Below are 21,447 nucleotides of genomic sequence, written 5' to 3'. Positions count from 1 at the left end.
ACTCTCCCCACTCGACTCCCCCTCCCCACTCGACTTCCCCCCCTCCACACCCCCATCCCCACTCCACCCCTCGCCTTCGACTCCCCAACCCCCTCTCTCTACACACCCATTGCACTCCAACCCCCACCCCCCATTCTGTCTCCCCCCCCCCACCCTCCCTTACCCCAAATCCCACGATTGACGACACTCAGTCACACGGCTCTGACACAGGCCCTTCGACCCAACTCGCCCATGCCGACCCGAGATGCCCCCCCATCAACTCTAGTCCCACCTGCCCGCGTTTGGCCCATTTCCCTCTAAACCTCTCGGTGTAATTAAAGTTTTAATTAGACAGAACGTGGAAACAGACAGTCTATGGACCTGCAAACCTCAACGTCGTTGGGTCGTGGGAGGGAACTGCTCCTTCTCGAGGAAGCGGCAACAATGGCCGACGCATGCACGCACGCCCGCGCGCAAAGCAAATAAAACATAGTCCGACAACATTGCAAAAAAAAATATCGTCCGTGTATTTGTAGTGAGATATTAAACGCTCCACTGAGCACTTTCTGACACAGAATTCAGTCAACTGGTGTCTGCACGTCATTATTTTTCTCAGGCAATCACGAGGGCAGCCCTGCGGCCATATTTGAACCTCATGTCGAGGGGGTTGGGCGCAGAAGCCCAGGAGGACATGATTTAGTGTTTGGATGCTGATCCGTTACTTCTTAAAGGGTCTCGCGGGAGATGACGTTCCCCTTTTCACATTTGGTCACAACACGCCACAGGACCGCGGGGGCAGCCATTTTGAAGGGAGGACCCAACGAAAGGCCGCCTACTCCTCGCCCGATTGGATCCTCGCTGTTTTCGGCCAAAGGGAGGGATGTGTCTGGGGGAGGGGGGGGGGGGAAGGATTAGAAGTTTGGACCCCAGCCCTTGGCCAAGGTTTGGAGCATGGCAGAGTGGGGCTCACCATTCACCTTCTCCCAGGACCCCAATGGCAACTCCATGACTGGCAAGGGGCTGGAGGATATGGATAGGCTGGGCAAGATGGGTTGAAGGGCCTCCCACCGTGCTTTCATGCTGCCGCCCGAAGGTTGGCAGCCATTTTGAGGACCCAGGAGCCAAAATGGAGGTTGACTTGAGAAAGGAACGTCCATTCTCCAGCCTGATCACCTCGATTTCCCGCCAGAACTGGCTGATTCTCCCCCCTGCTGGGTCGGCGCTAGGGACAGAGCGGGCAGCCTTATCGCCGGGCAGCGGAGTCTTCTTGACCTCGGCTCTTCGCGATCCAACATGGCGGACAAGTTAAGCCTCAGCGGGGAGGGATGGGGAGCGAGTGGAGACTGTGGGGGTTTTCACCTCCTCTTTACACCGACAAGAGTCACCGTTTAACCAAACCTTCCCCCTCCCCCTAAACCCCCTCCCACTCAATCTTTCTCCCAAGCCTCGACATCCCCATGAGGCGGGGAAGATGGGGATGTCGAGGGGGATGCAATTCTAATGCACCTATGTCCAACAACCAGCGGGCAGGGTCCACCCGTCTCGCGGGAAAAATCGTTACGGCGATGAAATTCAATCGGCTGCCGTTCCGCCGTCGAGTTCAAACCAAAACAAAAGTCCGGTCGTCAAAATGGAATCTGGCCGATGGTCCGATCGGGCGGGGAGAGGGCCGCCTCTCGTTGGGTCCTCCCTTCAAAATGGCCGCTGCCGATGACCAGTTGGCGTCTCGTACCGGTGGGCAGCAGTGTCCGAGCCGGGGAGGGATGGAGGGTGGGGTGTAGCGAGGGGGGGGGTGGGGGGCAGGAAAGGTGCGTACCGGGGTCTGGTCCTCGGTCGTCAGTCTTCAGCTGGGTTTCGGAGAGTGGAGTAGATCAGGACATGAGGGTCGGGTTTCTTTGGGCCTGTGGAGGGCAGAAACAGCGGTAGAGGAATGAACTGCTCGGAGGCAGAGTCAAGTGGGCGGCATAGATTTAATTTAAGAACAAAAATAAATGCGATCAATTATTGCGATAATATATACAGCCACAATACCAAACAGGCTCACCACCATAATATGAAATCACCCAACTATAACCATATAACAATTACAGCACGGAAACAGGCCATCTCGGCCCTACAAGTTCGTGCCGAACACTTATTTTCCCCTAGTCCCATCTACCTGCACTCAGACCATAACCCTCCATTCCTTTCCCATCCATATACCTATCCAATTTATTTTTAAATTATAAAATCGAACCCGCCTCCACCTCTTCCACTGGAAGCTCATTCCACACACAGCTACCACTCTCTGAGTAAAGAAGTTCCCCCTCATGTTACCCCTAAACTTCTGTCCTTTAATTCTCAAGTCATGTCGCTTGTTTGAATCTTCCCTACTCTCAATGGGAAAAGCTTATCCACGTCAACTCTGTCTATCCCTCTCATCATTTTAAAGACCTCTATCAAGTCCCCCCTTAACCTTCTGCGCTCCAAAGAATAAAGACCTAACTTGTTCAACCTTTCTCTATAACTTAGTTGCTGAAACCCAGGCAACATTCTTAACTGTGTCGGAAAGGATGCTGGTTTAAATGGAAGGTAGACACAAAATGCTGGAGTAACTCAGCGGGACGGGCAGCATCTCTGGAGAGAAGGAATGGGTGACGTTTCGGGTCGAGACCCTTCTTCGGACTTCAGACTGTGGAATTTGTGAAATTCCCTGCCACAGAGGTCAGTGGAGGCCAAATCAACAGATGGATTTAAGAGAGAGTTAGAGCTCTCTCTGGGGATTAGTGGAATCAAGGGATATGGGGAGAAGGCAGGCACGGGTTATTGATTGGGGACGATCAGCCATGATCGCAATGAATGGCGGTGCTGGCTCGAAGGGCCTCCACCTGCACCTATTTTCTATGTTTCTATGTTAAGGGTCTCGGCCCGAAACGTCGCCTATTTCCTTCGCTCCATAGATGCTACCTCACCCGCTGAATTTCTCCAGCATTTTTGTCTACCTATTTTTTCCAGCATCTGCAGTTCCTTCTTAAACCTACTCGTTCCCGGGATCATTCTTGATCTTGGTAACATCACAAGACGAGGGTAAGGGGGGGGGGGAGGGGGAGGCAAGTTTATGTACCTACATGTGAAGCAACGCCAGATATTGTGCGCCGACCCACCAGCCGTGCAGTAGGCCCACGTTCCCATGGCAACCACTAGGCCGTAAATTGGGACGAGGCTTCCGACGTACCAGGGATTCAAGAACGTCTGTGGAAGGGGAAAAAAAACCCAATAGCATGAGGGACTGGGCGGAAGATACTAAACGATATTCCCTTATCATGTATCTATGCACTGTAAAGGGATTGATTGCCGACTGTTTAGCACGCAACAAAAGCTTTTCACTTTACCTCGGTACAATAGACAATAGACTATCGGTGCAGGAGTAGAGGCCATTCGGCCCTTCGAGCCAGCACCGCCATTCACTGTGATCATGGCTGATCATCCACAATCAGTACCCCGTTCCTGCCTTCTCCCCATATCCCCTGACTCCGCTATCTTTAAGAGCCCTATCTAGCTCTCTCTTGAAAGCATCCAGAGAACCGGCCTCCACCGCCCTCTGAGGCAGAGAGTTCCAGACTCACCACTCTCTGTGTGAGAAAAAGTGTTTCCTCACCTCTGTTCTAAGTGGCTTACCCCTTATTCTTAAACTGTGTGTGGCCCCTGGTTCTGGACTCCCCGACATCAGGAACATGTTTCCTGCCTCCAGCGTGTCCAAACCTTTAATAATCTTTTCGTGGGACGACAGACGGCGCAATGGGCTAAGTGTTCGGCTGACAGCCGGAAGGTAGCCGGTTCGAATCCCGCTTGGAGTGCATACTGTCGTTGTGTCCTTGGGCAAGACACTTCACCCACCTTTGCCTGTGTGTGAATGTGTGTGAGTGATTGGTGGTGGTCGGAGGGGCCGTAGGCGCAGATTGGCAGCCACACTTCCGTCAGTCTGCCCCAGGGCAGCTGTGGCTACAGAAGTAGCTTACCACCACCGAGTGTGACTGAGGAGTGAATGAATAATGCGATGTAAAGCGCCTTGAGTATTAGAAAGGCGCTATATAAATCCCATCCATTATTATTATTATTTTCTGTTCCCTCTCATCCTTCTAAATTCCAGAGTATACAAGCCCAGCCGCTCCATTCTCTCGGCATATGACAGTCCCGCCATCCCGGGAATGTCACCATCATGGTGACATTTTCAGAATTTTAATTTATGAACACAAACTGTTCCCCCGCAACGTTGATTACACTGCGAGTCGGGTCGGGTCCGGTTATGGGAATGGATGAAAAGAAGGCCCACGTTCTGCTCCGTTGCGTACTACACGTCAGCCCATTGCCTTTAGCAGGAGTGGTCTATCTTGCTCCGCTATAGGATCTTGGGCTCCACCGTCTGGGATTTGAACCCGGGACCTCTCGCACCCTAAGCGGGGAATCATACCCCTAGACCGAGGCAGCCGGTAAAGAGGCCCGGGAGGGCAGATACTCACCAGTCCGGAGGTAGGACTGGCTGGAGACGGACAACGGCCAGGACCAGCCAGTTGCGCTTCTCGCAAGCGTCGAAGAACACAACGCCCCAGAACGTGTGCAGGAGAACCAGAGCCATGGTGAAGAAGGCTGGGGGAGGGGGGGGGATGAGAGGGAGGCAAGAATCGCACCGTTACACTCCAGTCCGTGCCCCCCTCCTCCCCACCCCACCTTATCCAACACACACAGGTCACGGGGGGACGTTGGGCAGTGCGCTGAAGAAGACTCTCGACCCGAAAACGTCCACTATTCCCTTTCTCCATAGATGTCGCCTGACCCAGCTGAGTTACTCCGGCATTTTGTGTCTTATCTTGAGCCATTAACCTGGTTTAGTTTAGTTTGGAGACACAGCGTGGAAACAGGCCCCACCGGGTGTCAGGGGTTACGGGGAAACATAGAAATTAGGTGCAGGAGTAGGCCATTCGGCCCTTCGAGCCTGCACCGCCATTCAATATGATCATGGCTGATCATCCAACTCAGTATCCCGTACCTGCCTTCTCTCCATACCCTCTGATCCCCTTAGCCACAAGGGCCACATCTAACTCCCTCTTAAATATAGCCAATGAACTGGCCTCAACTACCCTCTGTGGCAGAGAGTTCCAGAGATTCACCACTCTCTGTATGAAAAAAGTTCTTCTCATCTCGGTTTTAAAGGATTTCCCCCTTATCCTTAAGCTGTGACCCCTTGTCCTGGACTTCCCCAACATCGGGAGCAATCTTCCTGCATCTAGCCTGTCCAACCCCTTAAGAATTTTGTACGTTTCTATAAGATCCCCTCTCAATCTCCTAACTTCTAGAGAGTATAAACCAAGTCTATCCAGTCTTTCTTCATAAGACAGTCCTGACATCCCAGGAATCAGTCTGGTGAACCTTCTCTGCACTCCCTCTATGGCAATAATGTCCTTCCTCAAATTTGGGAGAAGGCAGGAGAATGGGGTTAGGAGGGAGAGGTAGATCAGCCTTGATTGAATGGCGGAGTAGACTTGATGGGCCGAATGGCTTCATTTTGCTCCTATCATTTGACCCTCTTCCCACTTGCACCCCCCCCCCTCCGTCTCCACGCCCCCCATCCAGTTTCCCCCCCCCCCCCCCCCGACCCCAGCCCTCCTCCCCAAGCTCACCAGAGGTGAGGAAGAAGTAGGGGGAGCCACCATGAATCCCTACCACGCCGGGCCCCAGCGAGTCGGACAGGACGTTGATGACGGAGAAGGCACCGCTGATGACTCCAAACGCCAGGCCCGAGACTGTGTGTGGGAGAGAGGTCAGCATCAACAGAGGAGGGGGAGAGGGGGAGAGAAAGAGAAAGAGAGAAATGAGAGAGAAAGAGATGGAGAATGAGATAGAGAAAGAGAGATGATAGAAAGGAGTGAAAAGATAGATAGAGAAGAGAGAGAAAGGAGAGTAAAAATGTTATCGCCGGAGAGCGCCGCCCGATATCCTCTCCTCCATCTACCTATCGCTCACTATCGCTCCCTCCCTCTCAGCTCGCTCCTCTCGCGCTCTCCCTCCTCTCATCGCTCCCTCTCTCGCTACACTCCTCTCTCTCCCTCTCTCCCTAGCTCCTCTCTCGCTCTGTCTCTCTGCTCCCCCTGCTCTACTCTCGCTCTCTCCCCGCGCTCCCTCTAACGAGCATAGAAGACAGAACACCCACCCACAGCATGCTCATACAGAGACACACATGTACAGAGGCACACACACAGATACACGCACACGCACAGACAGAGAGAAACACACACAGACATGTATACACAGAGGAACACACGCACAGGGGCTCACACACACAAACACAGAGGCACACACACGCAGACAGAGAGACACACATCGCATACACACACACAGATACACACAGAGAGAGACACAGAGATAGACACACATGCAGAGAGATACACACACACGTAGTCAGACACGCAGAGATACACACACGCAGATACACACACACGCAGAGACGCACACACGCAGAGACGCACACACGCAGACACACACACGCAGACACACACACGCAGAGACGCACACACACGCAGAGACACACACGCAGAGACACACACACACGCAGAGACGCACACACGCAGAGACACACACACACGCAGACACACACACGCAGAGACGCACACACACGCAGAGACACACACGCAGAGACACACACACACGCAGAGACACACACACACGCAGAGACACACACACACGCAGAGACGCACACACGCAGAGACACACACACGCAGACACACACACACAGAGACGCACACACACGCAGAGACACACACGCAGACACACACACACGCAGACACACACACACACAGAGACACACACACACAGAGACACACACACACAGAGACACACACACGCAGAGACACACACACGCAGAGACACACACACGCAGAGACGCGCACACACGCAGAGACACACACACACACGCAGAGACACACACACACACACACGGGCACAGACAGTCTTACCGTAGGCCATCTGTCCGATGGAGATGGGTGATTGTCCATCCTCACTTATGGCCACCAACCCTTGGTCCGCTCTCCTGTTAGTTAGACAAACATCTATGAGAAGTTCTTGAACCCATGGTGTGGGAACTTCGGAAGCAAGTTCATCACAAGTTCACGGGCCAACCAATCTAAGGGAACGTCAATGCAGAAAGAGGATATATACGGAGGGGAATGGATAAGGTGTGCGCAGAGAGTCTTTTACACAAGGTGGGGGAAATCAGGAACCTGAGAACATAGGTGTGAAGATTGGGTTTGAGGGAGTTTCTCCACCCTGAGCCCATTAACCTGCACGTCTTTGGAGTGTGGGAGGAAACCGAAGATCTCAGAGGAAACCCACGCAGGTCACGTGGAGAACGTGCAAACTCCGTACTGACAGCACCCGTAGTCGGGATCGAACCCGGGTCTCCGGCGCTGTGAGGCAGCAACTCTACCCGCCGCTCCGTCCCAAACTCTTCCTAAACTAAACTAGATGCACAGAGTCTCTTGCCCAGAGTAGGGGAATCGAGGACCAGAGGATAGAGGTTCAAGGTGAAGGGCGAAAAGATTTAATAGGAATCCGAGGGGTGACTTTTTCACACAGATGGTGGTGGGTGAATGGAACGAGCTGCCAGAGGAGGTGGTTGAGGCTGGGACTGTCCCAACGTTTAAGGAACAGTTATAGATGGGTACATGGATAGGACAGGTTTGGAGGGATATGGGCCAAACGCGGGCAGGTGGGACTAGTGTAGCTAGAACATGTTGGCCGGTGTGGGCAAGTTGGGCCGAAGGGCCTGTTTCCACGCTGGATCAGTCTACGACTCTAGTTCTGATTGTGAAACCATGATTCTCATATTTTACGAGTGTAGGTGGGACATTAGATAATAGGTGCAGGAGTAGGCCATTCGGCCTTTCGAGCCAGCACCGCCATTCACTGTGATCATGGATGATCATCCACAATCAGGACCCCATTTTTTGCCTTCTCCCCATATCCATTGACTCCACTATCTTTAAGAGCTCTATTTATCTCTCTCTTGAAACCATCCAAAGAATTGGCCTCCACTGCCTTCTGAGGCAGAGAATTCCACAGATTCACAACTCTCTGGGTGAAAAAGTTTTTCCTTGTCTCCGTTCTAAATGGCTTACCCCTTATTCTTAAACTGTGGCCTCTGCTTCTGGACTCCCCCAACATCGGGAACATGTCCTGCCTCTTGCGTGTCCAAGCCCTTAACAATCTTATATGTTTCAATGAGATCCACTCTCATCCTTCTAAACTCCAGAGTGTACAAGCCCAGCCGCTCCATTCTCGCAGCGTATGGCAGTCCCGCCATCCCGGGAATTAACCTGGTGAACCTGCGCTGCACTCCCTCAATAGCAAGAATGTCCCTCCTCAAGTTTGGAGACCAAAACTGCACACAATACTCCAGGTGTGGTCTCACTAGGGCTCTGTACAAATGCAGGTGTGCATTTTGTCTTCTCTGCCTCAGAGGGCGGTGGAGGCCGGTTCTCTGGATACTTTCAAGAAAGAGCTAGATAGGGCTCTTAAAAATAGCGGGGTCAGGGGATATGGGGAGATGGCAGGAACGGGGTACTGATTGGGGATGATCAGCCATGATCACATTGAATGGCGGTGCTGGCTCGAAGGGCCGAATGGCCTGCTCTCACACCTATTGTTTATTGTACACGTGACAATAAACTAAACTGAATGGATTCCGGGAATTCCTGGGAATTAACCTGATGAACCTTGGGGGCATGTTGGCCGGTGTGGGCGAGTTGAGCCGAAGGGCCCCGTTTCTACACTGTATCACTCTGTGACTCGGTGAAGCAAGCTTACTTGAGCAGTTTGTAGTAGGCGAAGCGGAAGGCCTCCTGGAACAGGACGGAGATCCCCGCTCCCATGATGAGCAGCCCCCGCTGCACATTGCGGTTTTCCTTGTTGCTGAGCTGAACAGCGATGAACCAGAGCAGGGAGGAGAGCAGTAGAGACACCAGCCAGAAAAACGACCTGCGGAAGAAGGAGGAGGCGTGTCAGAAGGAACTGCAGACGCTGCACCAAACCGAAAGTAGACACAAAATGCTGGAGTCACTCAGTGGGACAGGCCGCATCTCTGGAGAGAAGGAATGGGCGACGTTTTGGGTCGATTCTGAAGAAGGGTCTCGACCCAAAACATCACTTAGTAAATATAGTAAACAGATTACTATCTAAATGGCGTCAAGTTGGGAAAAGGGGAAGTACAACGGGATCTGGGGGTCCTTGTGCATCAGTCTATGAAAGTAAGCATGCAGGTACAGCAGGTACAACAAAGCGAATGGCATGTTGGCCTTTATTTTTATTTTGTTGTTGTTTATTTTATGGGAAGTTAGTACAATACAAAACAATAATAATAATAATGGATGGGATTTATATAGCGCCTTTCTAATACTCAAGGCACTTTACATCGCATTATTCATTCACTCCTCAGTCACACTCGGTGGTGGTAAGCTACTTCTGTAGCCACAGCTGCCCTGGGGCAGACTGACGGAAGCGTGGCTGCCAATCTGCGCCTACGGCCCCTCCGACCACCACCAATCACTTACACACATTCACACACAGGCAAAGGTGGGTGAAGTGTCTTGCCCAAGGACACAACGACAGTATGCACTCCAAGCGGGATTCGAACCGGCTACCTTCCGGTTGCCAGTCGAACACTTAGCCCATTGTGCCATCTGTCGTCCCGTCCAATACAAAACAATACAGTGGGACCTAATTTTAGGTGCCAACTATGTCATAACGTAATTATACATTCTATGTACAACCTCTAGTTTTATGTTTTTGAAAAGAAAATAAGAAAGACAAGAAGAAGGGGAAAAAAAAAATTGGAGAAGAGAAAAAGAGAAAAAATAGATAGTAGAAAATAGAAAAACGTGAAGTGTGTGTATAAGAAAGGAAAAAGTGGAAAGTAGAAATAGGAGCAAAAGACCCTTAAAAGAGAAATTTTCAGATCTTTATTCGGAGATGTAAATCTATCCACGACCTGACCTGAAATCAGTAATCTTTAAGGTATGATGAAGCTGAATTTTAGTTAAAATATAAGAAGATATTAAATTGGCTTCTGGGCTAGCTTACAGCTTATATTTAGTCTCAAATTAGGCTTGCCTTAGGTTGCGGGGGTGTGGGATAATAAATACCATAACATTGTCTCCCAAGTGACAAGCAGAGAAGAGCTAGATCTCTTTGAAGTAAGATGCCGTAAACAAAGTGGCCAATGTTATGGGGGAGGAGGCGAGAAAGGAAGAGAGAAACAGCTAGTCATATCTGTGAAGTAAGATGCCATAAACCAAATGGCCAATGTTTATGAGGGACCAAATGACAGAGAGGAAGCAGCGAAAGAGCTAGGGTGATCTCTGTGAAGATAAAATGGCCTTATCCAAATAGCCAATGTTTATGAAGGACAAGAAAGGAACCAGGGAAGTAGAAAGATAAAATGTCGTAAACCAAATGGCCAATGTTATCTTGTACTATGTAAACAAAAGGCCTTTGATGTGATGCATTCTGTGGAAACCTTTTCCTGTACCTCTGACCATGACTAATGTCTGAAATGTGCTAAGGGGACAAAAAAACCCTATTTAAGGCAATGTAATTCTGTTGTTCAGTGAGGTGAACGGAGGACGGTCAAGTGTCTGTAATGGTCACTTGACTGGAGTTCTCCCTCCCTTCCATCGGCCGATGTTAAGTAAAGTTGTGAACTGGTCTACCAAACAGTTTGTGTGGTGTCTGTTTATTAAGAAGCGAACCTGGTTTAGTAGTTAAGAAAGTAGCTTTTTCAGGTACCGCTGCATCACGATTCCAAAAAGTCGATAAAAGGGGACCAACTCCTTAAGAATTGGTCATATTTATCTATTAGTCGGAGTCTCATTTCTTCAAGGCGTGCTATGTCCGTCATATTCCTAATCCACATTTTAACAGTTGGAATAGCTGTATTTTTCCAAAATTTAAGTATCAATTTCTTTCCAATTATTAACCCATAATTTAAAAAACTTTTTGGTCCTTATTTAAATTGATATCTTCTACTATTATTCCAAATATAATCCATTCCGTATTAGGTTCTATTCTTGACTTGAAAAGCTTTGTAAATATATCAAATATATCGCTCCAAAATTTATTCAACTTTATACATCCTACAAATGAATGTGTTATATTAGCATTTTGAAACAAACATTTATCGCATCTGGGAGAGACGTTTGGGTAGAATTTATTCAACCTCGTTTTTGAATAATATAGTCTATGTAATAATTTAAATTGAATTAAATTATGTCTTTCATTAATGGAACAATTATGTGTGTTCATCAGATACTTTTCCCATCTATCCTTCGGGATCTTTCTCATTAGTTCATGTTCCCAATCTTCTCTTAGTGCCTCTGTTGAGGGTAATTCTCTATTTAATATATTATTATAAAAGTATGATATTAGTTTTTGTGAATCAGCCTTAATATTCATTGCTTCTTCTAAAGGGTCTAAAAATATAATTTGAAATTTATGTGTATATTTCTTCATACACATAAGATTTAAAATTATATTTTTAGATCCTTTAGATTGGGGATGATCAGCCATGATCACATTGAATGGCGGTGCTGGCTCGAAGGGCCGAATGGCCTACTCTTGCACCTATTGTCTATTATACCGAGGTACAGCGAAAAACCTTTGTTTGCATGCTAATCCAGTCAACAGAAAGGCAGCACAGGATTACAATGGGTCCATTTACAGTGTATAGATTAGATACATGCAAGATAAAGCCAGCAAAGTCCGATCAAGGATAGTCTGAGGGTCATCAAAGAGGTCACAGGATATTGACTGACACAGAGAATAGAGGGATATGGATCGCATGCAAGCAGGGGAGATTGATTTGGCATCCTGTGCAGCATAGACCTATTCCTACACTGTACTGTTGTATGTAGAAACAAGGAACTGCAGATGCTGGTTTACACAAAAGGACACAGAGTGCTGGAGTAACTCAGCGGGTCAGGCAGCATCTCTGGAGAACACGAATTGGTGACGTTTCAGGTCGAGACCCTTCTTCAGACCGACCTGAAACCTCACCTATCCTGGATGTAGTGGTGCTGCCTGACCTGCTGAGTTACTCCACCATCGCGTCCTGGCTGTTCTATCAGTACAAACATGCCAGACACAGAGAAAATAACTCTCTCTTGAAAACATCTAGAGAATCGGCCTCCACTGCCTTCTGTGGCAGAGAATTCCACAGATTCACAACTCTCTGGGTGAAAAGGTTTTCCCTCATCTCAGTCTTAAATGGCCGACCCCTTATTCTTAAACTGTGTGTGACCCCTGGTTCTGGACTCCCCCAACATCGGGAACATTTTTCCTGCATCTAGCCTGTCCAATCCCTTATGAATTTTATAGATCTCTATAAGATTCCCTCTCATCCTTCTAAATTCCAGTGAATACAAGCCCAGTCGATCCATTATTTTTATCATATGTCAGTCCCGCCATCCCGGGAAATAAAGTTCTATCCTATATTGCTGCTGCAAGTAAGAATTTCATGGATCTATCTGGAACACATGACAATAAAACTCTCTTAACTAGCCCTTGCTTGATTCCCTTGTCTGGCAATCATCCCTTTAATTGACCCTCACCCCCCCCTTGAAATTGATGCTCACCCCCCCTTGAAATTGATGCTCACCCCCCCCCTTGAAATTGATGCTCACCCCCCCCCCTTTAAATTGATGCTCACCCCCCCCTTTAAATTGATGCTCACCCCCCCCTTTAAATTGATGCTCACCCCCCCTTTAAATTGATGCTCACCCCCCCCTTTAAATTGATGCTCACCCCCCCCTTTAAATTGATGCTCACCCCCCCCCTTTAAATTGATGCTCACCCCCCCCCCTTTAAATTGATGCTCACCCCCCCCTTTAAATTGATGCTCACCCCCTTTAAATGACCCCACCCCCTTTAAATTGGTGCTCACCCTTTAATTGACCACACACCCTTTAAATGGACCCCAACCCCTTTAAAATTGACCCCAACCCCTTTAAAATTGACCCCAACCCCTTTAAAATTGACCCCAATCCCCTTTAAATGGCGCCCACCCTTTAATTGACGCCCACCATTTAAATTGACGCCCACCCCTTTAATTGACGCCCACCCCCTTTAATTGACCCCACACCCTTTAAATTGACCCCACACCCTTTAAATTGATGTCTACCCCGTTAAAATTGATGCCCGCCCCCTTTAATTGGCCCCACCCCCTTTAAATTGACCGCACCCCCTTTAATTGACCGCACCCCCTTTAATTGGCCCCACCCCCTTTAAATTGACGACATCCACTTTAATTGACTAAATGTCGGCCGACTTTATTTGAGAGGCGGCTCCGGACGACAGAAATGCCGGGTTTTAAATGAAAAACACAACTGACCCGGCCACCAGAATGATGACGCGCAGCGGGTCCCCGAACACGGTGATGAGCAGCAGAGCCGAGGCCGGCCCGAAGGCGATGAAGGTGCAGCCGAAGAAGACGGCGGCGCTCATATCCCCCGCGATGACGGCGGCTGCCGCCGGACGCCCATTTTAAAAAAACACCCCGTCGTCGCTGGTGGTGACGGAGGGCGGGGCCCGGCGGGTGACTGACGGAGTCGGCGGCCAATTGGGATTGAGGATTCCGGCCGTGGGCGGGACATCGGGGTGATCGACGGCGGCGCGGACCAATGGGAGCCTCGGATGTGCGGGAGGACCGGCCAATCGTGTGCGAGTGGGCGGGATCGTGTGATGGACTTGCCTCTTGGCCAATGGGAACCTGGATGTGTGAGTGCCGGCCAATCACAGGAGAGTGGGCGGGTTCCAGCGCTTTAGGCCAATTGAAGGCCGAGAAGCCCGGAGTGGGCGGGTTATCGTGACGGACGTGCACCTCAGCCAATGGGAGCCCACGTGGTTGACCCGCTCGGTCAATCGTAAACCGGTAGGCGGGAGATCACGACTGACAGCGGCCTCCTCCAATAGGAGCTGGCGCCTCCCGTCCAATCAGAGGTCGGCGTGGGGGCGGGACTTACGCCGTCCAGGTGACCTTGTCCATTCGTACCTGCGACGGAAAGGGACCTGCGCATGCGTGACGACGCAAAGCATCATGGCAGTTGTAGTCCACATTAGTTACCTGTTGCACTCAAAGGGTCATTGTCCAAACTCTTGGACATGGACACAAAATGCTGGAGTAACTCAGCAGGGATGAGCAGCATCTCTGGAGAGAAGGAATGTGTGACGTTTCGGGCCCAGACCCTTCTTCAGATTGAGCGTCAGGGGCAGAGGGGGGGGACATATATGGAGAGTTGTACAGGGTCTTGGTGAGACCACACCTGGAGTATTGCGTACAGTTTTGGTCTCCTAATCTGAGGAAAGACATACTTGCCATAGAGGGAGTACAGAGAAGGTTCACCAGACTGATTCCTGGGATGTCAGGACTTTCATATGAAGAAAGACTGGATAGACTCGGCTTGTACTCGCTAGAATTTAGAAGATTGAGGGGGGGGATCTTATAGAAACTTTCAAAATTCTTAAGGGGTTGGACAGGCTAGATGCAGGAAAATTGTTCCCGATGTTGGGGAAGTCCAGAACAAGGGGGTCACAGTTTAAGGATAAGGGGGAAATCTTTTAGGACCGAGATGAGGAAAACATTTTTCACACAGAGAGTGGTGAATCTCTGGAATTCTCTGCCACAGAAGGTAGTTGAGGCCACAGTTCATTGGCTATATTTAAGAGGGAGTTAGATGTGGCCCTTGTAGCTAAAGGGTTCAGGGGGTATGGAGAGAAGGCAGGTACAGGATACTGAGTTGGATGATCAGCCATGATCATATTGAATGGCGGTGCAGGCTCGAAGGGCCGAATGGCCTACTCCTGCACCTATTTTCTATGTTTCTATGTAAGAGTAAGGTATGAAAAAGACAAATCAAAGCAGATAGTCACAAATTGCTCTCTGAGTAACTCAGCGGGGACAGGCAGCATCTCTGGAGGAGAAGGAATGGGTGGCATTTCTAAGAGGCAGGCGGGAAGAGGGAAACAATAGTTCTACATGGTGATGGAGAGAGATATAGAATAAATGAATGAAAGATATACCAAAAAAAAAGTGACGATGATAAGGAAACCATGAGAGGAATAGATCGGGTAGATGCACAAAATCTCTTGCCCAGAGTAGGGGTATCGAGGCCCAGAGGACATAGGTTCAAGGTGAAGGGGGAAAGATTTGATAGGAATCCGAGGGGTAACTTTTACACATAGTAGCGGTGTATAAGGTGGGTGTATGGAACGAGCTGCTGGAGGAGGTGGTTGAGACAGGGACTATCGCAACGTTTAAGAAACAGTCAGACAGGTACATGGATAGAGTCTGAAGAAGGGTTTCGGCCCGAAACGTCGCCTATTTCCTTTGCTCCATAGATGCTGCTGCACCCGCTGAGTTTCCCCAGCAATTTTGTGTACCCCAGGTACATGGATAGGACAGGTTTGGACGGATATGGACCAAACGCAGGCAGGTGGGACTAGTGTAGCTGGGACATGTTGGCTGGTGTGGGCAAGTTGGGCCAAAGGGCCTGTTTCCACACTGTATCACTCTATGAAACAGGCCATTGTTGTTCCCGCTACAATCCGCATACCGTCCGAACAGATCCACGGACGGCACGGTCTCCCAGGTTGCGGTGCGATCACCTTGACAGCCAGAAGGGGGGGGCTATGCTCCTTGTCCCTACCTGGTCGGAGAGGCGGTTTCCCTCCGAGCTGCTTCTTCGCCCCTTCCTCGCGGCCTACCATCAGACTGTTGCAGCGTTTCCTGTCGGGATCGGCCGGGACTACAGCTTCGGCAGCGGTGCAGCGCTGGGACACCAACACGGAGCACGGAGCGGGCGATGCCTTACCGGGTCGCCGTGCGGTAAGCTCCGGAGTACTGTGACCGCCGACCAACATCCGAGGAGCTGTGGCTGCGGAGCGTCCAGTCGCAGGCGGCGCTGGATTTAAACACCGCGGAGCCCGGGATTCGAGATCACCAGAGTCGGAGCTCCAACCAGCGCGGTCTGAAGACTTCGGGTGCCGCGGTCTCCGGGGAGGAAGCGGCCGCTCCAAACATTCCCAAGCCGCCGAGGAGTGTTCACCCGATGCCGGCATTCCAGCTTTCTGGCAAGAGGGCCTGAAAACATCGGACTGGCTGCGGAGGCCACAAATAGGCCCCGATCTCGGGTGATCACAGAGGGAGAGGACTGAACTTTCTGATGCCTTTCCCCACAGTGGAAATTTTGTATTCTGTTGTGGGGGGACGTTTGTGTTGAATTATACAATATGTTGTGTCATTTTTCTTAATTTTAATTTTTTCTATGGATGTACGGAGGCTTAATTATTTTTTTTCTATGTAAAGCACTTTGGTCTCAACGCGAGTTGATTTAAACGTACTATATAAATAAATTTACTTTACTTTACTTTACTACTATATGAGGATGCTGTTACATAGATACATAGAAAATAGGTGCAGGAGTAGGCCATTCGGCCCTTCGAGCCTGCACCGCCATTCAATATGATCATGGCTGATCATCCAACTCAGTATCCCGTACCTGCCTTCTCTCCATACCCCCTGATCCCCTTAGCCACAAGGGCCACATCTAACTCCCTCTTAAATATAGCCAATGAACTGGCCTCAACTACCCTCTGTGGCAGAGAGTTCCAGAGATTCACCACTCTCTGTGTGAAAAAGTTTCTTCCCATCTCGGTCCTAAAGGATTTCCCCCTTATCCTTAAGCTGTGACCCCTTGTCCTGGACTTCCCCAACATCGGGAACAATCTTCCTAGACTTTCATAGACTTCAGTTCAGCCTTCAACACGATAGTCCCCACCAGACTTGCTGAGCAGCTGCTGGAATTGGGGTTCAACACCCCCCTGTGTGCCTGGGTCCTGGACTTTCTCACCGCCAGGCCCCAGGTAGTCAAGATGGGGGGGGGGGGGGGGGGGGGGGGGGGGGGGGGGGGGGATACATCGAAGTCCCTCACCCTGAGCACAGGATCCCCCCAGGGTTGTGTCCTCAGCCCCCTATTGTACTCCCTGTACACACATGACTGTGTGGCCAGGTTCAGCTCCAACTCCATCATCAAGTTTGCTGATGACACAGTGGTGGTGGGCCTGATCTCCGATAACGATGAGAAGGCCTACCGGGAGGAGGTGGCTGATCTGGCACTCTGGTGTCAGGACAACAGCCTCCTCTTGAATGTCAAAAAAAACTAAGGAGCTGATCGCTGACTTTAGGAGGGCTCAACATCCGAGGACGTACACGCCATTGAAGATAAATGGGGATACTGTGGATAGGGTGAGCTGCTTTAAATACCTGGGGGTCCACATCTCTGAGGATATGACATGGACAATACACGCTGCAGCACTGGTGAGTAAGGCAAGGCAGCGCCTTTACCACCTCAGGCAATTGAAGAAATTCAGAGTCTCTCAGTGCTTCTACTACATTCTAAACATACAGTTATTAAAGATGGGATAGCAGCACATTTGGAAAGTGGTGAAATCATTGGACAAAGTCAGCATGAATTTACAAAAGGTAAATCATGTCTGACGAATCTTATAGAATTTTTCGAGGATTTAACTAGTAGCGTGGATAGGGGAGAACCAGTGGATGTGGTGTATCTGGACTTCCAGAAGGCTTTCGACAAGGTCCCACATAAGAGATTAGTATACAAACTTAAAGCACACGGCATTGGGGGTTCAGTATTGATGTGGATAGAGAACTGGCTGGCAAACAGGAAGCAAAGAGTAGGAGTAAACGGGTCCTTTTCACAATGGCAGGCAGTGACTAGTGGGGTACCGCAAGGCTCAGTGCTGGGACCCCAGCTATTTACAATATATATTAATGATCTGGATGAGGGAATTGAAGGCAATATCTCCAAGTTTGCGGATGACACTAAGCTGGGGGGCAGTGTTAGCTGTGAGGAGGATGCTAGGAGACTGCAAGGTGACTTGGATAGGCTGGGTGAGTGGGCAAATGTTTGGCAGATGCAGTATAATGTGGATAAATGTGAGGTTATCCATTTTGGTGGCAAAAACAGGAAAGCAGACTATTATCTAAATGGTGGCCGACTAGGAAAAGGGGAGATGCAGCGAGACCTGGGTGTCATGGTACACCAGTCATTGAAAGTGGGCATGCAGGTGCAGCAGGCAGTGAAGAAAGCGAATGGTATGTTAGCTTTCATAGCAAAAGGATTTGAGTATAGGAGCAGGGAGGTTCTACTGCAGTTGTACAGGGTCTTGGTGAGACCACACCTGGAGTATTGCGTACAGTTTTGGTCTCCAAATCTGAGGAAGGACATTATTGCCATAGAGGGAGTGCAGAGAAGGTTCACCAGACTGATTCCTGGGATGTCAGGACTGTCTTATGAAGAAAGACTGGATAGACTTGGTTTATACTCTCTAGAATTTAGGAGATTGAGAGGGGATCTTATAGAAACTCACAAAATTCTTAAGGGGTTGGACAGGCTAGATGCAGGAAGATTGCTCCCGATGTTGGGGAAGTCCAGGACAAGGGGTCACAGCTTAAGGATAAGGGGGAAATCCTTTAAAACCGAGATGAGAAGAACTTTTTTCACACAGAGAGTGGTGAATCTCTGGAACTCTCTGCCACAGAGGGTAATCGAGGTAATCGAGGCCAGTTCATTGGCTATATTTAAGAGGGAGTTAGATGTGGCCCTTGTGGTTAAGGGGATCAGAGGGTATGGAGAGAAGGCAGGTACGGGATACTGAGTTGGATGATCAGCCATGATCATATTGAATGGCGGTGCAGGCTCGAAGGGCCGAATGGCCTCTACTCCTGCACCTAATTTCTATGTTTCTACTCAGCGGCTGTGGAAAGCATCCGGAAACATCACAATCTGGTTTGGGAACTGCTTTGCCCACGACAAGAAGGCTCTGCAGGTTCGGCCGAACGCACTATGGGAACTTCACTCGCCCCCCCTGCAGGAACTATACATCAGAAGGTGCAGATCCAGAGCCAACAAGATCATGGGAGACCCCTTCCCCCCCAGCAACGGACTGTTCCAGCTGCTACGGTCAGGCAAACGCCTCCATTGCCATGCGATGTGAGAACGGAGAAGATGAGCAGGAGTTTCTTCCCACAGGCCATTTGGACGGTAAACTCCTATCTCTCCAAGGACTAACATTACTGAACCAATCTACTGTTGTGTGGTACACAAAATTGCTGGGGAAACTCAGCGGGTGCAGCAGCATCTATGGAGCGAAGGAAATAGGCGACTTTTCGGGCCGAAACCCTTCTTCAGACTGATGGGGGGTGGGGGGGGGGGGAGAAAGAAGGAAAACGGGAGGAGGAGGAGCCCGAGGGCGGGCGGATGGGAGGGTGGGAGGAGACAGCTAGAGGGTTAAGGAAGGGGAGGAGACAGCAAGGGCTAGCAAAATTGGGAGAATTCAATGTTAATGCCATACGGACGCAAGGTCCCCAGACGGAATATGAGGTGCTGTTCCTCCAATTTCCGCTGTTGCTCACTCTGGCAATGGAGGAGACCCAGGACAGAGAGGTCGGATTGGGAATGGGAGGGGGGGTTGAAGTGCTGAGCCACCGGGAGTTCAGGTAGGTTATTGCGGACTGAGCGGAGGTGTTCGGCGAAACGATCGCCCAACCTACGCTTGGTCTCCCCGATGTAAATCAGCTGACATCTAGAGCAGCGGATGCAGTAGATGAGGTTGGAGGAGATACAGGTGAACCTTTGTCGCACCTGTTGTGTGGTGTCTGTTTAACATTGCAGTTTCTTTTTTTTTTCTCCCGCAAATATGTAATGACTGATTCTGGTGTCAGGACAACAAGTCAATGCCGTGGTAAAAGCTAGCTTCTTTCAGCTTCGGACGATAGCTAAAATAAAACAATTCCTCCACTTTGATGACCTCGAAAAGATCGTCCACACATTCATCTCCTCCCGCCTAGATTACTGCAACTCCCCCTACACTGGCATCAGCCAATCCTCCCTGTCCCGCCTGCAACTGGTCCAAAACGCCGCAGTGTGCGAGACTCCTGGCGGGCACCCGAAAAAGGGACCACATCATCACCCCCGATCCTGGCGAAACTCTCTCCACTGGCTCCCTGTGCGGTTCCGTATACATTTCAAGACCCTCCTCCATGTCCACAAAGCCCTCAATGGGCCCTGCCCCCTCCTACATTAAAAGTCTTCTCACCCACCACTCCACCTCCAGGTCCCTCAGATCGGCCGACTTGGGGCTGCTGAATATCCCACGGTCTAGGCATAAGCTCAGGGGCGACCACGCCTTTGCGGTTGCAGCTCCTAGACTGTGGAACAGCATCCCCCTTCCCATCAGAACAAACTGCCCCCTCCATCGACTCCTTTAAGTCAAGACTAAAATCTTATCTATACTCCCAAGCCTTTCCTGACGTCCACTGAGTGAGGGCTACATGTATATATGTACGTAGTTTGTTTGTTTATACTATTCTTATAACAAATGTAAAGCACTTTGGCCAACGAGAGTTGTTTTTTAAATGTGCTATATAAATAAATGTGACTTGACTTCATTCTGTTCCATTCAGTTTTGTAGTTTTTTTGCACAATCTGCAGGCATTGCCACTTTTCATTTCACTGCATATAGAAACATAGACATAGAAACATAGAAATTGGTGCAGGAGTAGGCCATTCGGCTCTTCGAGCCTGCACCGCCATTCAATATGATCATGGCTGATCATCCAACTCAGTATCCCATCCCTGCCTTCTCTCCATACCCCCTGATCCCTTTAGCCACAAGGGCCACATCCAACTCCCTCTTAAATATAGCCAATGAACTGTGGCCTCAACTACCTTCTGCGGGAGAGAATTCCAGAGATTCACCACTCTCTCTGTGTGAAAAAAGTTTTCCTCATCTCGGTCCTAAAAGATTTCCCCCTTATCCTTAAACTGTGTGACCCCTTGTTCTGGACTTCCCCAACATCGGGAACAATCTTCCTGCATCTAGCCTGTCCAACCCCTTAAGAATTTTGTACGTTTCTATAAGATCCCCCCTCAATCTTCTGAATTCTAGCGAGTACAAGCCGAGTCTGTCCAGTCTTTCTTCATATGAAAATCCTGACATCCCAGGAATCAGTCTGGTGAACCTTCTCTGCACTCCCTCTGTGGCAAGAATGTCTTTCCTCAGATTAGGAGACCAAAACTGTACGCAATACTCCAGGTGTGGTCTCACCAAGACCCTGTACAACTGCAGTAGAACCTCCCTGCTCCTATACTCAAATCCTTTTGCTATCTCGTATGCGTATGTGATGAACAGACTTGACATGACTTGACTTGAAAATTTGAGTTGCTCAGTGTAAGAGATGGGTGTTCCTCAAGATTTGAAGAAGTTCTCCTCTCTCCAACCTTCTGCAACACTCTCTCTCGCTGCCGCGTTGAGACATGAGCATTTGACGGCACTGGGCCTGTACTCGCTGGAGTTTAGAACGAT

The 21,447-nt window shown here is 49.8% G+C and overlaps 1 protein-coding gene across 2 annotated transcripts; it reads right to left on the bottom strand.

Moving 5' to 3' along the window:
• Positions 1 to 1,490: 1,490 nt before the first annotated feature.
• LOC116968875 (gamma-secretase subunit APH-1A-like) lies at positions 1,491 to 13,580 on the bottom strand. Of its 2 annotated transcripts, none has more exons than XM_033015849.1 (7): positions 13,394 to 13,580; positions 8,818 to 8,988; positions 6,969 to 7,042; positions 5,637 to 5,759; positions 4,479 to 4,605; positions 3,087 to 3,210; positions 1,491 to 1,880 (listed from the first exon to the last, which is right to left on the bottom strand). In XM_033015849.1, coding segments are annotated over exons 1-6 (609 nt in total). In that variant the 5' UTR covers positions 13,507 to 13,580; the 3' UTR covers positions 1,491 to 1,880; positions 3,087 to 3,209. The 2 variants fall into 2 exon arrangements, with proteins under 2 accessions (XP_032871740.1, XP_032871741.1); XM_033015850.1 differs by having other exon boundaries at positions 3,083 to 3,210; positions 13,394 to 13,573.
• Between the last annotated feature and the right edge of the window lie 7,867 nt (positions 13,581 to 21,447).

The sequence above is a fragment of the Amblyraja radiata genome, chromosome 47 (assembly GCF_010909765.2).
Source record: "Amblyraja radiata isolate CabotCenter1 chromosome 47, sAmbRad1.1.pri, whole genome shotgun sequence".
Classification (NCBI taxonomy): domain Eukaryota; kingdom Metazoa; phylum Chordata; class Chondrichthyes; order Rajiformes; family Rajidae; genus Amblyraja; species Amblyraja radiata.
Note: the sequence above shows the minus strand (reverse complement) of the source record. Positions and strands in the feature narration are given on the sequence as shown.

What these genes read in the sequence shown, in the direction of transcription:
- LOC116968875 (XM_033015849.1), bottom strand. Translation starts at nt 13,506, where the DNA reads ATGAGCGCCGCCGTCTTCTTCGGCTGCACCTTCATCGCCTTCGGGCCG. An exon ending in GTCATCATTCTGGTGGCCGG is followed by an intron (nt 8,989 to 13,393) that starts GTCAGTTGTGTT and finishes CTTCTTCCGCAG; the next exon opens with GTCGTTTTTCTGGCTGGTGT. An exon ending in CTACTTCTTCCTCACCTCTG is followed by an intron (nt 4,606 to 5,636) that starts GTGAGCTTGGGG and finishes CCCCTCCCCCAG; the next exon opens with CCTTCTTCACCATGGCTCTG.